General features: G+C 40.8%; 2 protein-coding genes across 2 annotated transcripts; one reads left to right on the forward strand and one right to left on the reverse strand.

Moving 5' to 3' along the window:
* The first annotated feature begins 1791 nt into the window (after positions 1–1791).
* On the forward strand, positions 1792–13334 carry unc119a2 (unc-119 lipid binding chaperone a2). The gene is made up of 5 exons (XM_026328700.1): positions 1792–2481; positions 11122–11235; positions 11586–11685; positions 11821–11993; positions 12162–13334. Exons 1-5 carry the CDS (start codon positions 2223–2225, stop codon positions 12272–12274), a joined length of 759 nt encoding a protein of 252 aa, XP_026184485.1. The 5' UTR covers positions 1792–2222; the 3' UTR covers positions 12275–13334.
* Positions 13335–14092: 758 nt separating this feature from the next.
* Positions 14093–23052, reverse strand: slc13a2 (solute carrier family 13 member 2). Its single transcript, XM_026328699.1, has 13 exons — positions 23002–23052; positions 22762–22882; positions 21321–21449; positions 20833–20969; positions 20017–20273; positions 19742–19922; positions 19517–19639; positions 17366–17575; positions 17127–17227; positions 16884–16999; positions 16360–16521; positions 16139–16276; positions 14093–15943 (listed from the first exon to the last, which is right to left on the reverse strand). Exons 2-13 carry the CDS (start codon positions 22864–22866, stop codon positions 15821–15823), a joined length of 1782 nt encoding a protein of 593 aa, XP_026184484.1. The 5' UTR covers positions 22867–22882; positions 23002–23052; the 3' UTR covers positions 14093–15820.
* Positions 23053–24837: the final 1785 nt, after the last annotated feature.

Consider the following 24837-nt stretch of genomic DNA (forward strand, 5'->3'; position numbering starts at 1 on the left):
AAAAAAGCTAAAAAGCTAAAACTTGCAAATCTTTCTTGAGATCATTACGGAAAAAACTAAACTACTAAAAACAAAACTATTGATAATTTGTTTTTTTCCAATCAGGGCTTTTGTGAATGTCTGGTGAACTTTAGCGACGTGCTAAGGCAGAAGAACCTGTGATGACTGCAAACGATTTTTGGCCACAATAGAACCACAGATGTTTTTCTTCCCTAGCTGAACCAAATTCTAAATTAGCTAAATTATAGTAGCAAGAATCACTCCAATTTCTTCCTCAGCTGCCAGAAAAGCACAGAACAACAGTCTGTATTATAAAATGATTTTGCAGTAAGTGCTTGTTGCCTCTAGGGTGCAACGTTCCCACATAAACCTTGAGTTTCCAGGTTTATTATGACAATTAATTTAATTACTCAGCACACTCTTAACAGCCTATTGAGCTCTCAGTCAGTGCAGATGTAGCTGAAAAACAATTTTCTATGCCTCCTTGACCCTGTTCACAATCCTGAGATATCCATACGCTCTCTTATCATGCTGTTATCACCACACAGAGTGCCGCTGCAGAGCTCGGGTGGATAGCCATGTGGAACTGAGGTCCTCAGTGAGTCATACGGAGACTTTACATGCATCAATAGAACAAGAAAGAGAGACAGAAATAGGATTAATACCACTCAAAGCTGTTTCCGTTCTGCTGTGTGCTTGGTTTCTGCAGCTGGGTTACAGCGATCTGATGAGGCCTGTTTGCAATAATGGCTGCTGCCAGCATGAGACAGCAGCTGTAAATGTTAGATCTGGATTAAATGCAGTTAATTAGAGCAGAATTTATCAAGCTAATGTTTATTTGGTGTATGAGGCTGCAGATGCACCTTAGACCTAAAACCATAAGATTTTTTTTTTTACTGTTATTGGGCTAATTGCCACACAGGCAGCAGTGGAAGAAGAATTCAGATAATTCAGTTAAATAAAAGCAGCAATAAAGCAGCTATAAAAAACCTTCCATTGCAAAACCTGCATTCAGAAATTCACATAGGAGTACAGATGTTTATAGACTTTATAAACAACTTAATGCAGTGGTACTGCAGGTGTCAGGCTGCTCCAAAGGATCATCAGATAAATCTCAGAGGTGGTGAAATGATTAATAGTACAGGAACAGAGAAAGAAAACAAGGTTCTGCTTCACAGATAACAGTTTTTCTGTAACTATCATCTCCACATTTGGGAGTGGAATAATGTGATAATTAACTAGCAACTATATATGTCTAATAAATATATGCAGTAAAAACTAAAATGTTTTCCTCTAAAGTGTAATAAAGTTAAAGATGCCTCAGAATTTTACTTAGACTTGTACAATCTTCCAGCTCTGAATGCTGCAATCGGAGAGGAAATGTGTGCTTTATATTAATCAATGAGAATAAGCATCATGATATAAACTAGAACAGAAGCGTAAAAAAATGGAAAAGCTCAAGTACTAGGATGGAAACAAATTCGAAGCCTACAGCATTTGAGTAAACGTGATAATAAATAAATTTCCATCAGTGATGAGACGCGCAGAACAAATGTTTAGTAGGACATATGTATAACTCCAGTGTTTTTATTATTCTGCTTCATTAAGAGCTAAACTGTGACCATGACATGGACCACAAACTGATGTTAATACTGAGCTGTGTTTGCTGTGTTTGGTGCCTTCAGAGGAAAAACATAACACACACACACACACACACACGTCGCAAATAATTGGGCTGTTTTGAATACATCAACTGTTTTGTCTTCTTCACTGGTGCGCGCATTGGCCGGTTGGAGCGCAGATTGTGCGCAGAAGCAGCAGCCGCACGGCACAGGGCGCTTCTGGGGGAGCTGCCGCTGAGACGCTCCCCCCTCCTTGACAGGAACGGCCATCTGCCGCCTCTTTTTTCTAATTTCAAGCCAAGCAGATTATTTCTCACAGACTTCTAGCCTCACTTGACACGACCGAGACAGCGTCTCAGAGGCCGGCTGCGCAGAAAAGACCGGACACCGGCTCTCCGCATTTTGCGCTCGGCTAAGAGCCGGAGCTGTTTGCATGCGGACTCAGACTGCGGGCTCATAAAGACGAAGCGGATTTTAATTAAGCACCGGATAACAGACAGCAACTGTGCATCCTTCAGTCAGGGAGGGAGGGAGGGAGAGAGGCTACTGTTTGTATCTTGGAAGCCCCGGGTGAGCAGAGGGGGCGGGGAGGAGCGGAGAATGAGCTATTCTTGTACCAGCAGAGGCAACAGCCAGGACCCATCAAGCGCTAAGAAGCCTGTCGGTGATAATCCAGACACAGACACTGGAACCACAGGCAGCAGCATCAGCGACGGAGCGAAGCAAACGGCGGCGATGAAAGTGAAGAAAGGATGCAACTCGACCGACGTGGGGGTCCCGGTGACCACGGAAGAGGACCTGCTCGGCAGCGCAGTGATCACTCCGGAGGATGTTCTGGGTCTACAGAAGATCACAGAGAGTAAGTTCCCGCTGCGTGTCGGTCGTTGAGGGAGAAAGGACGAGAGATGTGCTGAGATGTGACAGCTCCTATATGAGTCACCTCTCACGTCATTACCCTGTCCCTTTATTATTGTGATGTATAGAGGCCCAATTGAAGCTCATGATAATGCACCTTAGGGCCCCCTCTCTGGTCAACGTTGCCAACCTGCCTGTACATGTGCGTTAAAGCTTCAGTGCTGGCATGTAGCCCTGTGACCTGCAGAGGAGGAGGTGTGCTGTGGAAGTTAAGTTTAGCACACAATCATGGAGGTGGGTGAGTGATGTGTGAAGCAGGTATGTGTGCAGTCCGAAGAAGGGCAGCAGGCTGGGAAACTGGAGCTGGGAGGGAGACCCCTCTAATTACAAAACATGTACTTTAATGATTTTACCCTTTTAAACCTAGTCATCACCTGAGTAACATGTCTTCACTTCAGGACAGAAAGTTGCAGTGTGGGCTGCATGAGTTCACATCCAGTTCATCTGTTTTCTAATCTCCCCTCATTACTCTACAAAGTTAAAACACTCAGGCATCATGTTTGTCTGTTGTGTTTGTGATTTCAAAAGTTAAAAGTCATTTTGAGCAGATGTTTAAAAAGGGCAGAGCCTTTTCCAACTGTAAAAAGGTCAAAGTTCACACTGTGGTCAGGTAGCCGGTGATTCAAAGTAACCTTAACGAGAAGGTTTATATGGAAGAAGAAGCAGTACAGTCAGTGGCACATGTAAGCACTCAAGTAAAGTACAAATACAACAAAGTACTTGAGTAAATGAAGTTAGTCACATGCCATCACTACTGCGTTGTACTTGATGTGAGAGCAAAGATTGGCAGACTGTGGACACCACAGTCCAACATCACAAACTCACGTACTCACTGATAAACAAACCAATTGAATGTGACATTGTGACATTTTGATACTTGGTGTTGAATAAAGCTCGAAATGGCTCATTTTCCTTTCCAAAGAACAAGCTGCAGGTTTAACGTGCTACTTAACATGGTTGTTTTTTTTAATTGCATGACACCTCTGACTCTTAATCAAGACTCTTATGGAGGAAAACCACAGAGTGACAGCAGCTCTTATGTGCACACCTACATCCATCACCAACTACACTCTTAAACCTGCAGTTAGCTAACAGGTGGTCAGGAGGCCACTGACTATTTAAAGGCCAGAATAATACCGTACTTACACAACACGGTTACATTAGCTGTTACAATATGTACTTAGTGTGGTAACATGCAAACAATGTGTCAGATTTTCTCCCTGTCATGTTTAAAACACAGAAGCAGCAAACCCTGATTTACATCGTTTTTCTTCTATTTTCCTTATTTTTATTACTTTTTCACATAGCTCAAAATAATGCATGAAGTCTATGTTGTGCTAAGGAACGAGGAAGGTGTCTTTGGAGCAGCCTTTGGCTCAGCTTGTCTTCTTTCTTTTAGTGATGTGATGTTATTAAATGTTTTAACTGATCAGTTTTAACTCCAGTTAGAAAGCAAACACAGAATACTTGGGTGTTTCCGTCTGTAAGCCTGTTGCTTACCCCATGAATGAGTCAATGTGGGGACTGTTGTCCAGCTGTGCAGTGACACCTACGGGAGCATCCTTTCTCCCATGCTGGACCTTATTATGGTCTTGGAAAGTCTCAGTTTCCTGTCTCACAGCGTCAGAGCTGGAGGCAAGAGGAGGCATGTGTGAATCACCACAGCAACATGGATACAAGCTTGAATCACTACGGCAACACAAAGCATCTCCCCTTGGTTACAGTCAGCGTGCGTCTCTGTTCTCCCACACACTTCCTCCTCTACTTTCTTTCCTCCCCTCTGCTCCCCATGTTTAACAGTGCGGTTGTGCTGTTACTTGACAGATCACACAGACAGAAACAGACACACATACATGCACACTCACACTCGCTTGACAGTTTCTGGCGGTCAAACAAAGAAGGGAACAACCTGAGCTCGCTGAAGCCCTTCTGTTGTTTTGTGACTCATCTGTCTTTTTCCTCCTCCTGCTGCTGCACATTCTCAAGTGGCTGAAATTGATTCCCTCTCTAAGTGGCACAATACACAATTGACAACACCAAGCACAACTCAGACAGACATGACAACAGTCCTGAGTTAAAAGATTGCTTGATTCAGTGGGTGAGTTCAAACACTACTGTACTAGATGCACTGATGGATTACAGGCCTGTGGGATCAGGCCCAGGGATCAGGGGGCCCCTAGACCAGAGAACTACTTTGCGACTGTTCTGTAGCCAATTAAATGACTACAGACCAACTACTAAAATCCACAAAAAGGAAACAAATATAAGCAAAGTAACTAAAAAGGAGACAAATCATTACAAACACAGCCCTCTACAAGATGCTTTGAAAGCAGGGATCATTACAGTCTGTCCAATAGCAGTTAAGATGAGAGTGTCATCAACATGTTGATCCAAAATAATGGTAATGTTGATGAGCAATCGTCTGCATTTTCTAATCTGCAGGCTGTTTTGCAAATACCTAAGAAATCTGTGGCACTTCTAGCTACCTCTGTCTCACAATGTACACTAATTAAACCAAGTAACAGTGACATGGCTTTTTAGAACAGCTTCCTTCTGTAATTTGACAGATTTCTTGTTAAGTCCACATGTTAAGAAATCCCAACGGTGCATCTCTTCGTCCTGAGGTCCCTGCCCCTTGCTGCTTTCACCCCGCCCCCTCTCGACTGCGATTAGTTGGATTTGCCTTCATATAAGAAAGCAAATCGGATTAGTCCGTGTGAGCTGTGTTGGGCCTAAGTGCCTTCCCTTTACCAAAGCAGACCAAAGCGGAGCCCTGCCCATGTCATATTTTCAGCACTGTTTTACTTTAATATCCTGCGAGTGTCAGCACATAGTGGCTGTGCTTTCGCTTTTATCATATCATTATCTATAAATCTGATAATGTATCAGCTGAGGTGACACTGTAAGTACTGAGGAAAAACATAATATGTCTTACTTAAACATACAAACAGTAAACAGCAAATTAATGTATGTCCTGCCAACATGTCTGCCAATACAACAGATCTGATCTGTTATAAGGTCTAGTTTAATGTTATTTAATTATCACACTGAATAATAATGTGTTGATGTGTTAAAAAGTATCATATACTTCTGCTTTTTTCCTCTGACTTTTACACACCAGCTGGTTTATACTATTTATAAATAACTTGCTTGTTTCAACTTGAGTGCTCCCTGCACACGAGAGTTGAGCATAGTTGTCCCTAAGTTGCATTTGATGCTTATTTGACCTAAATGCTGAGATGAGCATGCTAATCTGTTAACAGTGACAATGCTAACATGCTGTTATTGACCAGGTTCACCATCTAAGTTTTGCACATTAGCGCACTAACTACAGCTAACAATACACATGCTGAAATGTCATGAATGTCTGTACTAAAAATGTGGCACAATTTTCATACTGCAGCCTGTTGACAGGTGGCAGATGGAAAGGTGACAGCATTGCACTTGAAAAAACAAGAAAACCTATTTATTCATCGCAGAGCTGTACTGTGACCAAAACAACCAAAATAAATAAAATAAATAAAAATAAGTCCTGAAAACAAAATTGGGGGAAATTCTGAGTCACTTTGCTGATGTGCTGATTCATTTAGATCAGTTTGTTCCTTTTTTCTTTAAACTTAGCAATTGCATCACAATTCAAATGCACTTTTAGTTTATAGATACAAATACAAATGCAAATACAAATGCATCACTATTCATACTGACTGCAGTGCAGATTGTTCTCAAACCAATGCAAACTAGACCCTTACAAACAGATTGGAATGTTAAAAGGTCATATTGTGTGCATGTACTGAACATCTGTCATTCTTACATCAAGCTGGTATTTCCCCTTTGTTCTTCCTCTTCACTTCTGTTAAAAAAAATCCACACTTATCTCTCCCTGGAGGTTATTTTTGAGAATTACTAGCTAAACTCTTCTATCCTCGCTTGTTCAGTTGCAGCTTTTTTACTACTACTACTTTTTTGTACTGTATGTTACATTTTTTAAATCATTTTGGACTTACATTTTTGTATTATTGTTTTTCAAACCAAATCTCCCATTTGTATTTAATAAATTACAATATTAAATGTAACAAATACCTTGCACCTTTGCACACAGTCTGGCTTAATAGACCAAAATTCTGTGAACTACACTGAAACTTTGTAACTGATGGACCCACCATGTCACAGCTCAAGTGGAGCAAACCAAACCAGATCATTATAAGTGCCAGCTGTAATTTTTGCCAGCGGGCCTGTTGTGTTTATAATCCCTTAATAAGGTTTCGTATGCCAATGATCTTAAAGCCTCATATTGGAAGGTTCCTGAGATCTGTCCTGTCCCAGTGTTATCTGGGTGAGCTGCTAAAACAAGCTCAGAACTGTTTATTTTTGCTGGATCTAGGTCACATGATGCAGTTTATGTTGAACTGCAGGCCCGACCTGGTCTAGCTGTAAAGTAGTCATTTCTGTCACCTTTGTGGTGAGCGAAGACGACAGACATCAGCTGAGAGGTGAAGAAAGTATGACTGATAGCTCTGAATGTCACTTTTCCAGTATGTGGTGCAGATCCTGTGCTGCTCTTTGAGTTCATTTTGGTAAATTTTGTAACATTATATATTTTGCCATGTTATGCAGTTTGTTAAAGTCCTCCTCCAATCAGAAATGTGTTTTGTTTATTTCTACTTCATGGATGTTTGAGTCTCATTGTGCAGAAATATAAATGTGTGGTTTGATAGTAGAAGTCTGTTTAAACACTGATCTGCTGAAAGGAGAAAGTTTCTATCATGGCCCAATTAGCAGTTTCTGTAAGTGTGATATCACTGACATCATGATCCAAATACATTTCCTGTGGCTGCTTCACACAAAAAGCCACTTTTTGTGTGTTGTAATGTGAAGCGGCAGCAATAAGAAGTTAATACAGCTCTAATATGGCTGCAGGAGAGTGAACGTTAGCACTGACGGGTTTTTGGTTTTTTTTTTTATTTTTATTATTTTGATTTTGCTTTTGGTGATAAGTGCTGTTACCTCACAGGAAGAAGGTTTGCCCCATTTGACTTAGTGCCTTCCTGTGTGACGTTTGTAGGTTTACCCTGTGCCTTTGTGGGTTTTCTCAGGGTGCTCCAGTGGTACTCTAAATTATCTCTGTGTCAGCTCTGTGGCAGGTCTTTAAAATCAGCTGATGATCTAGTTAGAACAAGTTCCAATGAACAAAACAGGAAGTGTGGAGTGTGGGGGGGGGGTTTACTATCACAGCCCAGGAGAAGAGCTGAATGTGATAAACTACAGTCTGTCGGCAGCTTCTGCGGCTTCTAGCAGCACGATCTCCTCAGATGGTTGTGTGTGTGTGTGTGTGTGTGTGTGTGAGACCTGAGGTGACAGACTACATGCAATTTACTACAAACAGGTTTTGTGAGAAGTGAGAGCACAAACACACAGACAAATACAACAACTGTTGCTCTGATTCATTGTTAAGCAAGAGATTTAAGCAAATTTGTGACATTCACCAATTTTCTTGTATTTCAAATTTATCGTATTTAGGTAGCAACAAATTTCACAAGTGGTGCAGACCTTTTGAACAACAGATAGACCGCACTCTTCACAGAGGGAAAGCACACTAGTTTGACTTAAGAATAATACTGTTAGTTTGACATTTAAAATGGATGTTATTAGAAAATATATGGTATAGAACCAGTGCTATAATACCAGGGCAATAATATTTTATGTATTTCTGCAGGTCTGTCCAGTATCATCTTTTGAATAACCTGTGGTCTGTATCATTCTCTACTGTCTCACACGTCATGTAGTTTGTTGATTTCTGAATTTTAGGGATGTTCATTAAGTCAATGATCAAATCTCACAAACACGCAGCACCTCATGGACAGGTGGTGTTTATCAGTCTAATACAAGTTTGTGCCTGTAAGTGAGTTTCAAGAACCCAGGGCTTATAAACACAAACAAATCTCACAGAAAAGTCAGAAATTCAGAACAGAAATACTCTTAAGTTCCTGCATGAGACCCATTGTCTCTTGTGCCTCATGAGGATTCATTAGGAGGCTGAAGGGTAACTATTAGCATTAGGTTAGTAAAAGGACAAGGACATAACTAGCTGTGGTACAGTATGTTATAGTTGTGTGTGGGCAGATGTACCCTCTGCAAACACAAAAATACACACACATACTCTAGCACATATCTGAAGTTGTTCCCAGGCCTCGCAGGCACAGATATTGTATTGTATTGTATTAATTATGCAGCTGTGTTTGTCTTTTTGTTTCATGTGTGTGCAGAGGCTGTGTGACTCTTCAGGTGTTGTATGGGAGTAAATGGAGCACCCTATGCAGTGCTGATATGTTTAGAAGAGCCAACCTCAGCATTCAGACTGACAGAGGAGCAAGGGCACCACAGCATCACAATGAATCAGATCAGCTCTGTCAGGAACACTCACCTCATACAGTAAACAGAGTTGACAGCATGCTGTGGCTTTGGGGTATGGTTCTTCTGCAGGGCTAGCATGAATACATAAACATGAAAAACACCACGCAGGGAGTGATGGGAGTAATCCTCTTAGGGAAGTTCATGTAGAGATAAATACAGTCCAAGAAGCAAAATGACAGGACCAAGCTAGGTGGAGCCTGAGGATCTCTGAGGAGAGAATATTACTACATTAAAGTATCAAGTCTGAGCTTTAATTTCAGAAGGTTTATATCAATGTAAAAGAGCTGTGTCAGAGGTATAGCTCACACAGTATAAGGGTCAACAGATACACTTAAATCATCATATAAAATTTTGCGGTTTGCCTACAGATTTAACCCACAGACACTCAGGTCTTCACTGCAGTCCTGCTCAGTTATGCTTGTTGTTGCTTTGGCCGTACGTTTAGGATTGTTGCTCTGCTGAACAATGAAATGTCATGAAATGACTTTTTGGCTGAATCTGAGCACACAGAGCATTCCTGTATACTTCGTCAGTCATCCTGCTGCTTCCACCAGCAGCAGCCTCTTCAATAAATGCCAATATGTCAGTTCCACAGGCAGCCATACATGTGCAAACCACAACGGAAGCAGCACCACGTTGGACAGAGGAGGTGCTGTCCTTTGGATTATATTTCTTTTTCCTCCACTTTCCTCTTTCCATCATTTTCCAGATTTTTGTCTCACCCATCCATCCATCTACATTCATTTGGATTGTTTACTACGAAACCTCTGCTGCCACATCCTGAAGGGCATTCTTGTCTTTTGGTGCAATCATGAAGAGTTTTTCCTTTGCCAATTTCTGCTAGTTTTGGATGGAAACCTGGCTATTACTGATCCTCCAGTCTCTTCCTACTGTACACACAACCTAATATACCAGAGCAAATTAAAGGTCCTGTCACACTGACAAGGTTTTTCAAAAAATAAAAACACTGGTGTTGTTACTAATGTAAAGTTACATATTTACTTCACTTATTTAACACTGCAAAAAAAAAAAACAAACATTGAAATTCACAGTTGGGAGCTGTCAGTAACATCTGGTAATGTTGCAAGGTTTCGTAATGAAAAGCTGCTGCTCTTGATGTAAAGAACAGCTGGTGGGGTGAAGGCCAGTCAGAGCAGCTATCGTTAGTGATTAAATGATTTCTCTGTCTGCACCGATAGACGTCCATGCCTCCATGTTTATTGCTGTCAGATGTGATTGGCTTATTGTCTGCGACTGCACTGTGTCTGTCCATCACGAGACAACATGCAGAGACGACCACAAATCTGTTAACAACCGGTGAGGAGGAAAAACAGACGCATAGCTAAATGCTGGACATGTCATTTAATCGCACACATGCACCGAGCTTTAAAGCTCTGAGCCTCGTGGCTGTCGAGACCTCAGCTGTTAACTCCCTGAAACAATGTTATCCTCAATTTGTGTTTCATTTATCTGAGTTTTGAGGGTGCTGGTGTTGAGGTGAGGAGATGATGGTATTGATCTTACACCTGCCGGCCCGTTAGTGGTATCATCGGATCAGACAGGAAACAGGAGGTGCCTGCTCTGCTGGTGAACGCTAATAAGCAGTGACATTGCCTGGTTAGGGCAGGAAGGATTAGAGGAACAAAAATAACTCACTTTTCTTTCTTACTGAGTGTGTGTGTGTGTGTGTGTGTGTGTGTGTGTGTGTGTGTGTGTGTGTGTGTGTCTGCTTTCCTGCTTTTATGAGGACATGGCAATTTTTTATTAAAGTTCATACCATAAATGGACTTTTCCTACAGCAGTCAGCTCTCCAGAAGCTGTGAGTAATTTGAAACTGTAGTAAACTGAATCTATATTATTATTTGAATATGTTATTCAGTGCTGTTGCACTTTTAGTGTGAGTTTTCTGGGTTCTCAGCTTGTGCTTGTCCGGTTTAATTTCTTTAGTTTTTTCTCAGTGAACTACATATTATTACACAATTTTTTTCAACCACAATTTCAGTAGTCTCTTTGTAAAATATATTCATAAATAAAGAAAATAAACCTTAAGTGAACCTGTCTCTTAGATTTGATTGAAAAGTTTCATCATTGGCAAAGGCTCTTTGCATTCATTGTGTTTTCATTCAAGCACTCCCTGGTTCAGCTCCTAATCTAACTCTCCATCCTCTCGCAGATTATCTGTGCAGCCCAGAGGACAACATTTACAACATCGACTTCACCAGATTCAAGATCAGAGACATGGAGACCGGCACAGTGCTGTTCGAAATCACCAAGCCTCCATCCACAGGTGAGTCTCTGAACTGCTCTGGTGATTTGTCTCTTTTAACCTTTAGTTACCATGAAAATACAAATACACATTAAAGAGCAGCTTCAGATGTATAAGACGCACATGTCCATTTAACATGAACCTGTAGAAAGATTTACTGTGTTTCCTAAAGGCTAAAGGGTCCAGGTTGCAGCAAGTGGCCTATAATTGCAAGATCTCTTATAATGTATACTTCAACAACTATTTAGTTCAATGATTAAAAAAAAAAAGTTTAATCTCTAACAATCCAATGAAGAAAGAGAAAAACCTTTATGTCTGAAAACAGTTAATTCCATTTTATTCTATTCCACACAAACTGATTGTTACCTCAGATAAAGCAGGAGAGAGGAGGGATGTTGACCCAAACGCTGGCCGGTTTGTCCGCTACCAGTTCACCCCAGCTTTTCTACGACTACGGCAAGTTGGAGCCACGTAAGTGAGAACACGTTTGAATCTTTCTTTTCAAGGACACAGAAACAAAGATTTCTGCATCGTCGGTTGCTCTGTTTCAATGTCTGCGTTTCCTCTGTCTCACTAATATTTCTTTACCTGCCTCCATCCCTGCAGCGTTGAGTTCACATTAGGAGACACGCCGATAGAAAACTTCAGGATGATCGAGAGACATTATTTCAGAGAGAAGTTGCTCAAGAGCTTTGACTTTGAGTTCGGCTTCTGCATGCCCAGCAGCAAGAACACCTGTGAACACATTTACGAATTCCCCCCTCTGTCTGAGGACGTCAGTAAGTCAGTCCATCTGTAATAAGTATGTCCAGGAGAGAGTCTGACCCTCCATTTTTAGCACATTGTTTTTGTTTCTACTTGTGACTTAGATGAAGATCCGATCACATTGTACGATGGAGAAAACCAGGTTAGTAACCGGCATGTCATGCTTTTGTTTCTGCTCACAGTCAGAGAGATGATCCTGCACCCGTATGAGACGCAGTCCGACAGCTTCTACTTTGTGGACAATAAGCTGGTGATGCACAACAAGGCGGACTATTCGTACAATGGCGGGACGTAGAGCCGACGCACCGACACAAGAGACAGGTGGATGTACGGGCTGGCCTAAGGGACGATCAGAGTACACCAGCGGGGTGTCTCTCTTTTTCTCTCTCTCTTTATCTCTTTCTTCCACTGAGAAAACCCCATCCAGAAAATGCCCATACAGATGTGTCAGTTAGAATCTGTGTGTATCCGTGTGTGCGAGCATGTATGAATGTGTCGAAGCCTAAAAAATAAGCCACGTACACGCAAACACATACATGGACATGCATAGGTCACAGCCTGGCGTGGCACAAACTGTAACATGATAAACCAGCAACTTTTTAAGCAACATCAGAGGGTTTTTTCTCTCTAGCCATGTCACGAAGTTAAAAAAAAAACAAATAACTGCGTATCTTCAAATTCTGATAGAAATTATTTTTTTCATTCCTGTACATGTTAGTGTTTAGGAACAAATCTCGTGTGTGATAATGTGTGTTTTTAGGACTTTAACAGTTCTGGAGAAATTATTTCTCAGATTCAGTGAGTGTGTGTGTGTTTCTGTGCTTTTTATGATTGTCCTTGTGTATCTGCGTGTGTGTACGTTTGTCAGTTTGAAGCATGATTACTGGCCTGGTAGAAACGTGTTAATTTAAATGTCAGTAGTGTGGTCATCTGGTTTGCAAAGGTCAAATCAATTTCCAAACCTGTTAGCACATTTTCTACGCAGTAGGCAGTAGTTAGTCAGACCCATGTCCTGATTCCTTATTTACTTAATTCTCCAGTTGTCAGATCTGTATTAACCATAGGGCGTGCAGTATGTTTAGTGTCTTTACTGAAAGCACAATATCTCCACAGAGCCAACAGTGAGGATGCCACAGTGGGCCGACCTGTCACCTCTGTACCAACTATACATTTCTAGCTTCACGTTGTTTTGTTCAGGTGATAAAGAAGTTTTAAAAACTTTGTAAGTTGCACTGTATGTCTCTATGTTAAAGGCCTGCAAAAGAAAAGGACAATTTGGATTTGTTCTCGTTTGAGTCGGATAGGAAGAAGATCGAGGAATGTAGCAGAAGTCATTTAAATCCTTTTTTTTTTTTTTTTTGCTTATGTGTAATTGAATGTTTGTGTTTCTTGCAGTCTTTGTTATATTTATAACTTTATGTTGTTTCTCAATTACCTGATTTCCGCGCCTCATACATTTCTATCTCATGTTTTCGCTCTGAGACATTCCAGCTGGGAATTAGTTAGGACTTGAGCGTGCTAATCTGTTTTTATTTGAGGGCATTTATTACACAGATCACAGAAAATAAATACCCGAATTGTTCTGGGATGCTTCTAAATCATTATATCTGCACTTTCTCTCAGTCTGTGCTGAGAAACAAAATAAAATAATAGTGGAGCCTGGTGGGCAGCCAGCTCCAAGGGAAATTACTTGAATGCACCTGTTTGATTCAGATTGTCATTGGCTCAAAGTGAAGGTTAAAGTCTGGATGAGTTTTTTTTTTTGGTCTGCAAATGTTGCTCACTACAAGTTGCAGGAACTAAAGGTAAACAGTAAAAGCAGAGCAATCGACAGGAGACTGAGATCAGCTCAGACTGACTTGAATGTTATGTCAAAAATGTAAGACATAGAACAGATTTATTTATGACCGAGTGTGACTCATATAAATTATTTTGAACTGATGTGAAGTTTTTGACAATTCAAATATTGGTGTGACTGAATAAAAGAAAAATAAATAAAGATTTATGGGACTTTTTGAAATATGGCAGAGTCTTGACTGTAAACGCTGGTGAAGGTGAAGTGAATGTAACAGTGACTGCACAACATGTTGATATGCTGTTTTATTGTCAGCATACAAACAACTGGCATACAAATGTAATGTGGGTAAACACACATATCACTGCTGGGATGTTCTGCCCGTGTGTCTGTGCCTCCAGTTTATTACATTCACATGTGATAAACACAATAGAAACTGACCTCCACTGTGATCGAGTGCTGTTGGCAGCATCTTATCTCAGTTATCCTTCAACCCAACTTGTACTCACTGTACATGATGATGGTAACACTTTCCTGCTATCAATCTGTGCACTTTGTTTGTACCTTATTCTGTGGGTTTGTTAAAGGAATAGTTTGATAATTGTCAGTATACAAAGTTAGTCGGAAAAATTTAAATATAAATTAATCTATGAAGCATTTTGTCAAGTTATCGAGTAACAATTAGGTCTTATTTACTCTAAAAGAATAATAACAAATACATATTAAATATTCTTAATGCCATTACTTTATATGTACTTTCTGACAAACACTTAAATGTATTAAACTTACAATACAAAACACAGAAAGGCAGTAATTTCTTAAACCCAAGAACTGTCACTAGAAATATTTTTACACATTTCACATTTTCTCAAACATTGATGTTTGGAAAATATGCATTTAAATGATAAGATTCACATTATTCAATGTCAACTGCAGCTTGGAAATGAAGAAACAGCCAGACTGGCTTAGTGTTGAGGTTAAAAAAATGCCTACCAGCATTTATAAAGATCACAAATTGCACATTATAAAACACTATATCTTACTATATCTAAACTGATTGATCTGTACAAAATTGGAAGTGTAAACTAGCAACTTTTGGTTTTAAAACCAGCTTATGTTGCAGAAAATGTAGAAACATATTTCTACACTTCAGTTTTTGCAATAAAGAAAAACAAATTGCAACAAAGATTCTGATAAAAAATATAATATGCAACAAAAACCTAAGGTCCAGACACTGAGCCATAGTAATAAATAAAATTAACTGATACAATTCATTTAATTTTGGCTCATTTACATGTCGTCATTAAACACATCATTTTAAATTATTAAACACAGTCTATGACACCTTTGCATAATTTGGATGATGAGCGTTTTTGCGGATGATGTCGTTTTTGTTTCAGTCCTGGACTTGAGGATAAACTGGAAATTAACAGAAGAAAAACTAAACACTGGGACTAATAAACTGACTAGCACTTTGACTGGAAATTGTTTTAAATGGTTCTGGTTTGATACTAATGCTGGTTGAGTTAAATTTAAAATATCAATTCAAAGTATTGGGACAAAAGAGAAAACAGGCAAAGAAAATGTGGTACATCACTAAGTAAATTAAGTAAGTAAGGTTAATCTACCCGTGACCCTGAACAGGAAAAGCGGGTATAGAAGATGGATGGATGGATGGAAGGTTAATCTATGAGCTTGACAAACAATTTCTTCACATTTGCTGCAGCCAAACATTTCTCTTCCACTCTTCTTGTTACTGTAACTGAAAGCGTTTTGTTTCTTCTGTCCTTTAAATGCCCTAAAAATGTTTTCAGTTCTTTGATGTGAGTGGTGGGATCCCACAGTAACACATTATTTTCTGCCACTTTAGGTGATTTTTGACTATTAAACTTTTAATAAAAACCTTGCATTTACTTTGATGCTTATATATAAATATTTAAACCATATTTTCATCAATTAGTCTTCCAAATTATTGTAAAATGTTTTTTTTAGGGGTTTTAAAATCCATTCTCTTGCTCCATGTCTTTCTTTTTCCATTATTCAGGGTTAGCCAGTAGTGTTGGCCCACTGAGGGAAGGTGCCCATGTCAAACATGACGTATCCCCAGGTGTTGATGCCTAAATTAACAGTCAAAATCCCAATGAGGTTCAGCATAAAGCCAGTTTTCACCTGGAGGAAGAGACACATTTAGCTCAGGGTCCAGTGTGAGTACAGTTCAGAGATTCAGATTTTAGTTGCCACAGAACAAAACCAAGACTCAAAACATTGATTTTCATCAGAATTTTTTTTGGTTGCCTTGTTTGTGTAAATTCTAGGCCTGTCTGCTATAGAGACTGTGTATTACGCACTGCATATAACTCTCACCATGTCAATGACTTTGAGGTTCCCAAAGGAGAAGGCGATGGCGTTGGGGGGTGTGGCCACAGGGAGCATGAAGGCCAGAGAGGCAGAGATGGTGCAGGGCAGCATCACGTACAGCGGGTGAAGTTTAATGGCTGTGGCCTAAGGAACAAGGCAACACAAAACAGTTTAATGCATGGAGAACATTCTCATTGACGTTTTTAATACCGTTTTATTTAGTTTACCATTGAGGCCAGTATGGGCAGGAACAGGGTGGTGGTTGCAGTGTTGCTGGAGCACTCGGTGAATGTCGCCACCAACAGACAAAGCAGGATTGAAATGGCAAAGGCTGGAATATTCTGCAGAGGTGCCAAGCTCTGTCCCAGCCACTTGGACAGGCCTGACTCCTGTCAACAAGCAGATACAATTCAAGTGTCAATTATTTGAGTAAGTGTTCTGTTAATTTATCAAGTAATTGTTTGTAATTTAGTCTAAAATGAGCACACATTACACGGTCCCACAGCCCAACATAACACAACCCTGTTTACTTTCAGACCAATGCTCCAAAAACTCAAATGAATTCAATTTCACAGAGAAGGCAGAAGAGCAGTTATTTCTCTCTTACTTTCTCTCACTACAAATGTATTTAGATGATAAATAAATTAGTAGTTGATTTCCCATGAAGCATTATATAATCTAGCATTCAGCAACAAACGGTACTCAAAGTCTTAATGAGAACAAAAGGGACAGGGTGCTTGTGGGTTTTTACCTCACTGCCGGCAGCCAGAGCGAAGCCTCCTCCCAGCAGCAGGATGATGTTCCAGGGCATCCGCTCGTGGACGACCTTCCAGTTCAGCAGGGCAGGGAGAGCCTTCACCTGTTTACCTGTAAGAGTGAAGAGCAGTGTCAGATCAATGCCCAGTGTCCAATGAGCTGATATTTAGGTCATGTAAACATCATTGACTGAATAACTGATGACTTATTTCTGTGATGGCTAAAATAAACATTACACCTGCTGTGTTGTAACCATAGCCTCCACATGAGGGCAGCTGAGAGGGGACGATGAAGAAGAGCAGGGACATGAAGATAGCAACAGTTCCATCTGTCACAAACCTGACACACATACATAACATTATCCACATGTTTAAATATTTATGCCATTTCTGTTCTGTTTCACAGTGTGGTTTCAGTGCCAGTGTGTCAGAGCTATGGAACCAAGTACAAATGTGTATTGGAAAGCATGAGACTCACTCTCCCTGCTTGTTGAAGAGCACTGTTGCCCAGCCGTTTATGAAGCCCGGCTCCCTGGTGAACCACAGGACCACCAGCAGGACGAAGATGGTGAGCACTGCCCACTCTGCAAACTTCATGGGCCCCAGCTTCCTGTACTCCTCCCTCATCACTGCGTACGCCTCCTTATCTCTGTCGCTTTTCACACCACAGCCAAAGGACTTCTTCAGGCTGAGAGGAAAAGGACAAAGTGCAATATGGCTCCAGATTGGTCAGCAAATCAGATAAATGTTTGAATCATCACAGTCCAAGTTCATTGAAGTGGTAAAACCTTAAGATGCAGTAAACCATGAATTTTCTGCAGTTTTTCATAGTTTGGGCAGAGTTTCTGTATTTAAAAGCTTTAAAATCTGTGATTTATTTAGTGTTTGATTTGTGAAGGTTCAAACTACAAAGATCAACTTATCTCAGCAATAATGATAATAATGATAAGTACAAGTATGTGAGAATACGATAGTGAAACGAATCAGATGCAAAAGGACAAATTTAGTGACAGTTGTGGAGTCTGATGATAACAGGGGCAAAGGGTGCTGAGGGTGCTGATCAGAGCACTCAGGGTGGCCTGCAGGCGTGGGGGGTGCCCTACTGAGTTGAGAGAGCAGCCCAGAACAGAGGAGGCCCTTTTCAAACAAAACATCAGTTTCAAAACTGAAATTAAATGTAATGACTTTATTTAAACCAGTTCATGTGGAAAGAAACTGCAGCATCAGGCCCATCAGGCTGTTCCAGCACAGCAAACTCTCCAGTGTTCAATCAACAAAAACAAGTGGACACGTATAGACACTTTTTAAGACTAAATTGTTTTAACACTGGAGATGTTGCTTTGAGGAAGAGCTGTAATCCAGCTACACATCCAGGTGAGCTCCAACAGGAAGTTATTTCAGCTCTCTATCATCTGGAGGATCTTTATTAACACTTTCTAGAAATCCCCAGATAAAAGAGTTCTGGGATTACAACACTTATTATAGGTTCAGTTGGAAAACAAAAGACTAGTGTTAAAACTGCGCAACATGCGTTGGTCAGCACCAAGGGCCACCTATGTGTTAGATGATTGTTTCTTCTGCTCATGGAGGAGACGACCTTTGGTCTCAGTAGATGTTCTGCCAGTTTGTTGACGATCAGCTCTTCACTCCTGGGGTCCTCAAACAACATGCGGTTCATCACCAAATGTGGGCTGCAAAATACTTTCACCAGATCCGTCAACACGAGTTGCCCGTACTCCTCCTCCAGGATGTGTGCTGAGATTTGGAAAGGGGTCATCTGAACAAGACCCCATACTTTGGCAGCCAGACGATCTGCTATGGAACCTATTGTTGACTCCGTTGCTCTGGACTGTTGACCCTAGGTACTTAAAATCCTCCAACTTCTTCACCTCTACTCCCTGTAACTTCTACTTGAATCCCTCTCATTTACACACATGTACTCTGTTTTACTGTGGCTAACCTTCATTCCTCTCCTTTTCAGAGCAAACCTCTACCTCCACCTCCTCCACCTGCTCCCTGCTTTCACTACAGATGACAATGATGAGGTTGGCATAATAAATCAGCTTGAACCCTGCTCCTAATCTATAGGCCTTGCCACCTGGTCTCCTGAACACACAAGATACCCACCTTTCTTCTCTCCATCATATCAGCCAACTCTCTAGTTTTCCCTGACAAAGTCCCTACATTCAAAGTCCCTACTCTAAGTCCTTCACTCCTGCCCTTCCTTTTCTGTCTTTGCCTACGGACACGCCTTCCTCCTCTCCTTCTTCGACCAACAGTAGTCCAATTTCCACTGGCACCCTGTAAATCAACAGCACCAGTGGCGGTCGTTGTTAACCCGGGCCGCGACTGATCCAGTATGGAAATCATATTTGTGATTTGCATGTTTGATTTGGCTGAAATTTTACATCGGATGCCCTTCCTGATACAACCCTCTGTGTTTACCCAGACCTGGGACTGGCACATGAAGACACGGGATTGGATTGGATTTCCATTTAAATATAATTATAAATATATTGATTAAACACAAAGGAAACTAACTGTTAAAACATAATGGTGATAAACATCCATGTCTTCACTGTTCACAGACGTTTCTGTGGCTGACTGTACTAGGCTGAAATTAACTTACTTGAAGCCCAGGAAGATCAGCTGAAGCCAGAGCCATGAAATCACCAGCATGAGAACCATGTTGGGAAAAGCAAATCCAAACCAGCTGGCAAAATTGATCACATCACCATTCCCAGGAAAGAGCCTTCACATACCATAAATAAGAGGTGAGAAGAGGGTATAAACAGTCTCCTGTGTATACATTCTAGGTGTGATATTTGTTGTTTGATATTTATTCATGACTTACTTGTCCACTTGACCCTTAAGAATAAGGTTAGGTGTTGTGCCAGTAAGTGTGGCTGTGCCCCCAATGCTGGCAGAATAACACACACTCAGGCTCATCCCTTTGGTCAGAAGGTCATACTTTGCATTCGTTGCTGCTCTCCTACTGCAGTCCTGCAGTGACTCTGGACTCCAGTCATACTCATCTGGAGCCCAACACATCCAGTAAGTTATTGGAAGGGTTAGGCTCTAAAAACGATTAATTTAACAGACCTTAGTACTGTTTATTAGACAACTTACACACTCTGTCCTCTGGCTGGGTTGGGACGTCTGGCTGTTTTTCATTGGTTATGTCCTGCTTAGTTTCTGTGATTTCGAGTTCAAAAGCAGGGTTGTCGTCGGCCGCAGCCTCAAAATCTCGCTGATCCGCCTGGGTCTCAGTGACTCTCAGCTGCTGCAGCACGGCTTGGGCAATGGGCAGCATCATGGCTGTGGTGGCCGTGTTGCTGATCCACATGGACAGGAAGGCTGTGACACTCATGAAGCCTATCATTAAGCTGTGGGAATATGACAGTAGTTATCATGAGCAGTGATGTGATGAAAAAGGTGGTAATGATGGGAGTATAGGTGTAGTTAGTTTAGTTTGAACATGTTTAGTACAAACTACATGTGACTTATCACAATAGGATGAACATGTGACTCATATAAAGAATGTGAGAAAGATTTTAAATGTAGATACATGCTGCAAGTTGCACATAACTTAAAGAAAATATTTTGCTATTTAGCATCAGCATGTTGCAATTACTAAAGTAGCAAATCAAACTGTGGTAAATGCAGTAAAATCTAAATGCTGCAACAAGAATGTTAAAACTAAAAGATTGTTAGCTAACTCCCAGTAAGTGAATTAAACTGTTTTTTAAAACTCGTTTCAGTATTTGTGTGATTTGCAGTGTTTCTGTAATCAAATTCATCATCTCTCTCTAAATGCTGCACAGCTGAGGAAGCTGTGATTTGTTCTGTATATTTGCCTGTATTTTCAGACCACCACATCATATATTAGATTAAATTACAGCCAAATTCTGCTGTAATTTGCACAGGTGAGTTTTATCATCTTACAGGGATGGACGAACACCAACCAGCAGCAAAACTCGGAGTGCGATGCGCTTATGAAGGTTCCAGTTCTCCACTGCGATAGCCACTAACAGGCCGCCAATGAACAGCATGTTGGAGTCTTTGAGATACTCCACACTGACCTGAAATACATCACAGACACAAACGTCAGCAGAATAATAGACCTGCAAAACAAACGTAACAGGCTTTTGAACTGTCCTGATCACATGCAAACCTGCTGGCTAGTTCAGAGCTAATGAACTGTATCATCCAACTTGTTTAATGAGCACTAGAAGTAAAACACTTGGATCAGCGATTTGTCTGTAAAACTACATTATGACCTAATACTACATTTAGGTGAAATATCAAATTAACACTTGAAGTAACACTGTTTTGACTATGTAAAGATGTATTGGTACTAAGGATCCAAGTGTCTCATCCAGAACTGAATCTGTTCTGAATCTCAAGTGATTAAATGAGGTTAAATATTGTACCACTCCAGCCTTCATGATGCCCATCATGGGGAAGAGGACGACAGGCAACAGGGCAGTGACGGCCAGAGGTATACACTCTGTACACCAGTACAGAGCCATGAGGATGATCACGTAACCACATCTCGCTTCCTGTAAACACACAGACACACAAACACACACACCTGGATAAGAAGAAATTACCAACTAAATAAAAAAATGTTATTATTATTGTTATTGTTATTGTTTTAAGTTCTGTTATGAGCAGTTTGTTGCATTAGATTTTGTGCATATAGACATGGATGTAGATGTGGCCATACTGTGCACTGCTGAATTAAAAGCCTGTAAAGAATATAACATAACTGATTGTCACAGTGGCAATGTGACATATGTTATTTCTCTGATGATGATGGGGTACTACTGCAGTATTCTGAGTATTTTGATGTGGTTAGGAGGATTGAGGAAGTGTTTTATAAGATTGTGTACCAGGTAATTCATGCACTATAAAAAAATGAGATGATTTGTTTTTACACAAAGCAAAGCCTTGTCCTCTATATATTTCTTTCAATGTATATTATATATATATATATATATATATATATATATACATATATATATAGTCTCATGGTTTGAACTACCCCAAAAACACAGATACAGATTCACACATTAAAGCACAGGCACTAAATGAGCTTTTACATCTTTTGTCTTATCTCCAACTTCTCTTTAAAAGACTGTACACATGCTGATAGGAGTAACCCTTGATCACAAGGGTCATACTTTTGTCTCACGAGATAACGCTTTATGAGTCCTCTTTATATGAAGGATGAAGGACAATCTCTTTCCACAAACTGTTTGAACTACTTGAAACAAAAGTTTCCACTGTCATGCATGCAAGACCTTTCAGCTCAGCAGGTCATGGACTTTGTATCGTATTGTCGTATCATATGTTCATTAAACGGATATAGACAAAAATGATCACAAAGAAATATTTTGAGATCTTGAGAAATATGATTATATTTTTGAAGAAAAAAAATCAATACCACTCTGACATCCAAACAGGAACTGGCAGGAACTGGTTAGCTTAGCATAAATACAGGGGAAATAGCAACTGGACTGAACCGTGTCTGCTTTATCTCTAACATCTCTTATTACTGCTTTGCTGACAGTACACAATCTTACTTCCCTTTGCCTCTGACATGTTTCCTGATCTTTTAGCCAAATTTTCCAGGTCCTTTGTCTACAAATGTCTATACACAAAACTAGGAATATTTCCACAGTAGCTTCTTTGATATTAGGTAAAGAGCAAATGTTGACCTATTCCTTTCTGTCTGAGATTTTAAGACGGTCTTCTATTTCTTTATATTATTGCACTGTGTGTGAGAGTCAGTCAGTCCACATTTGGCATCTCTTCTCTGTTTACCCAGTAAAATACTTAATTGAAAAGTTTCCATGCACAGTCACTCACCAACGACGTAGGGTTTAGGATTGGCAGGGGAAGGACCACCAGCGGAGTGACAATGATGATAATGTAGTTTCTGTGATGCCAAAGCCACTTCAGCCAACTACCCATGATTCTCCTGGAAAAACTGACACCCAGAGGTAAAAAAAAAAAAACAAAAAAAAAATGTATCTCAGGTTAACTCAGCACAGACAATGGATCAAACCAACAGCTGGTCAGAGAAATTAAAATTAGGCTATACAACACCAAGACAGTGAGACAGCAGTGAAGCTGAAGAAAGACAGTTGTGTTCCCCTGGGAACCACAGAGGTAGTGAGACAGATATGAATAGCAATCTACTATATATACCTCTGGTGGCATTAAACATTAACTCGAAACCAGAGAGATCACAATCCTTGACAGAGATGCAGATGAAGCTGTTGGAAAAGACATGAACGTAATAGTAGCAGGGCGGGATTAACAGATGAGAAGTGAGACGACAGGTTTATCATTGCCAGAGGTGCAGCTATGTTTACACGAATGTCTAGATATTACCCTAAAAGCAGAGTTATATGTAGACCATTAAAAACATCCACCCTACACTATAAACGGTGTTAAATTAACAGTAACTTACTGGCAACAATTATCCAGTAGTTGTTGTATTTTAAAACAAACTACAGTACATTTAAGTGTACTGTAAAATTAAATACAGTAGTATAGTCATTTCTTTACCATACTGTATAAAGAAGTACAGTATTATACTGTCACAGAAATATTACTGTAATTTATTTAACAGTGCTACTGTGGAACTGCCCGTGTATTTCCCTGCATTTATCACAATAAAATACTGTTATTTAGCTGATATACAATAACAAAAAGGACACCTGAAGACTTAACCACAAAAAAAATCAAACATCCATCCATCCATCATCTATACCCACTTATTCCTATTTAGGGTCAAAGGGATCTGCTGAAGCCTTAAAAAAAAAGCCACATTTTATTTCATTTAAATTACTGTAGAAAGAACAACTTTTCACAGTGTAGTCAAACACCCCAAAGTTGACAGGCTTAGTGCAAAGTTAGAAATCTGTGTCAACAGAGGAGCTGCTTGCCAGAAGGCAAGTCAGGCAACTGCTTGGGGCCCCCCAAGGGCTCACTAACAAACTGCAGCAATGTCAGTGTACAAAGTTTGCAATGACAGTACCAGTCATTTGGACAAATGGACTAAATTAATAAGGTCTATTGGTGTAAATTCCGGTGTGCGTTTTATTGCATTTCCCATATCTGTAGTGTAGTCTATATTACTGAAAACTGTATATTTTCATTACGCTGTAAATGTAAACTCCTAAGGTTCAAGCACATAATTTTAAACCTCTTGGAACTATGTCAAATTACATTGTCCCTATCAAATGAAATGTAAATAGTCCATCCATCCATCCATCTTCTTCCACTTATCCACGGCTGGGTCGGGAGGCTGTAGCCTAAGAAGGGATGCCCAGACTTCCTTATCCCTAGACACTTCCTCCAGCTCATCCGAGGGGACACCGAGGCGTTCCCAGGCCAGCCAAGTGACATAGTCTCTCCAGTGTGTCCTGGGTGTCCCCTGGGGTCTGCTCCCGGTGGGACATGCCCGGAACACCTCCCCAGGGAGGTGCTTAGGAGGCATCCGGTACAGATGCCTGAGCCACCTCAGTTTTTCCAGAGTCCAGGCTGTGCATAAAGGTGAGCCCAACTATTTCTAGTCGGTACCACTCAACCTCCTGAACAAGCTCAGGCTCCTTCCCCCACAGCAAGGTGTCCCTAGAGCCAGTGTCTGCGTCCAGGGATCGTGTCGTCGAGGTCCCCGCCTTCGACCACTGCCCAATCCACCCACAAAGCACTGGCCCCTTATGGATCCTCGTGCAGGTGGTGGGCCCACAGAAGGGCAGCCCCATGTCGCCTTTTCAGGCTTTGCCTGGCTGGGCCCCATGGGGGAAGACCCAGCCACCAGGCGCTCACCTACAAGTCCCAACCCCAGGCCCTCCGGGGTGGGGCCCCGGCTTCACTATACCAGGTGTCATCATGGTCCTTGTTTTTTTCTTCATAAGGGGCTATTGAACCACT

The sequence above is a fragment of the Mastacembelus armatus genome, chromosome 14 (assembly GCF_900324485.2).
Source record: "Mastacembelus armatus chromosome 14, fMasArm1.2, whole genome shotgun sequence".
NCBI classification, from domain to species: domain Eukaryota; kingdom Metazoa; phylum Chordata; class Actinopteri; order Synbranchiformes; family Mastacembelidae; genus Mastacembelus; species Mastacembelus armatus.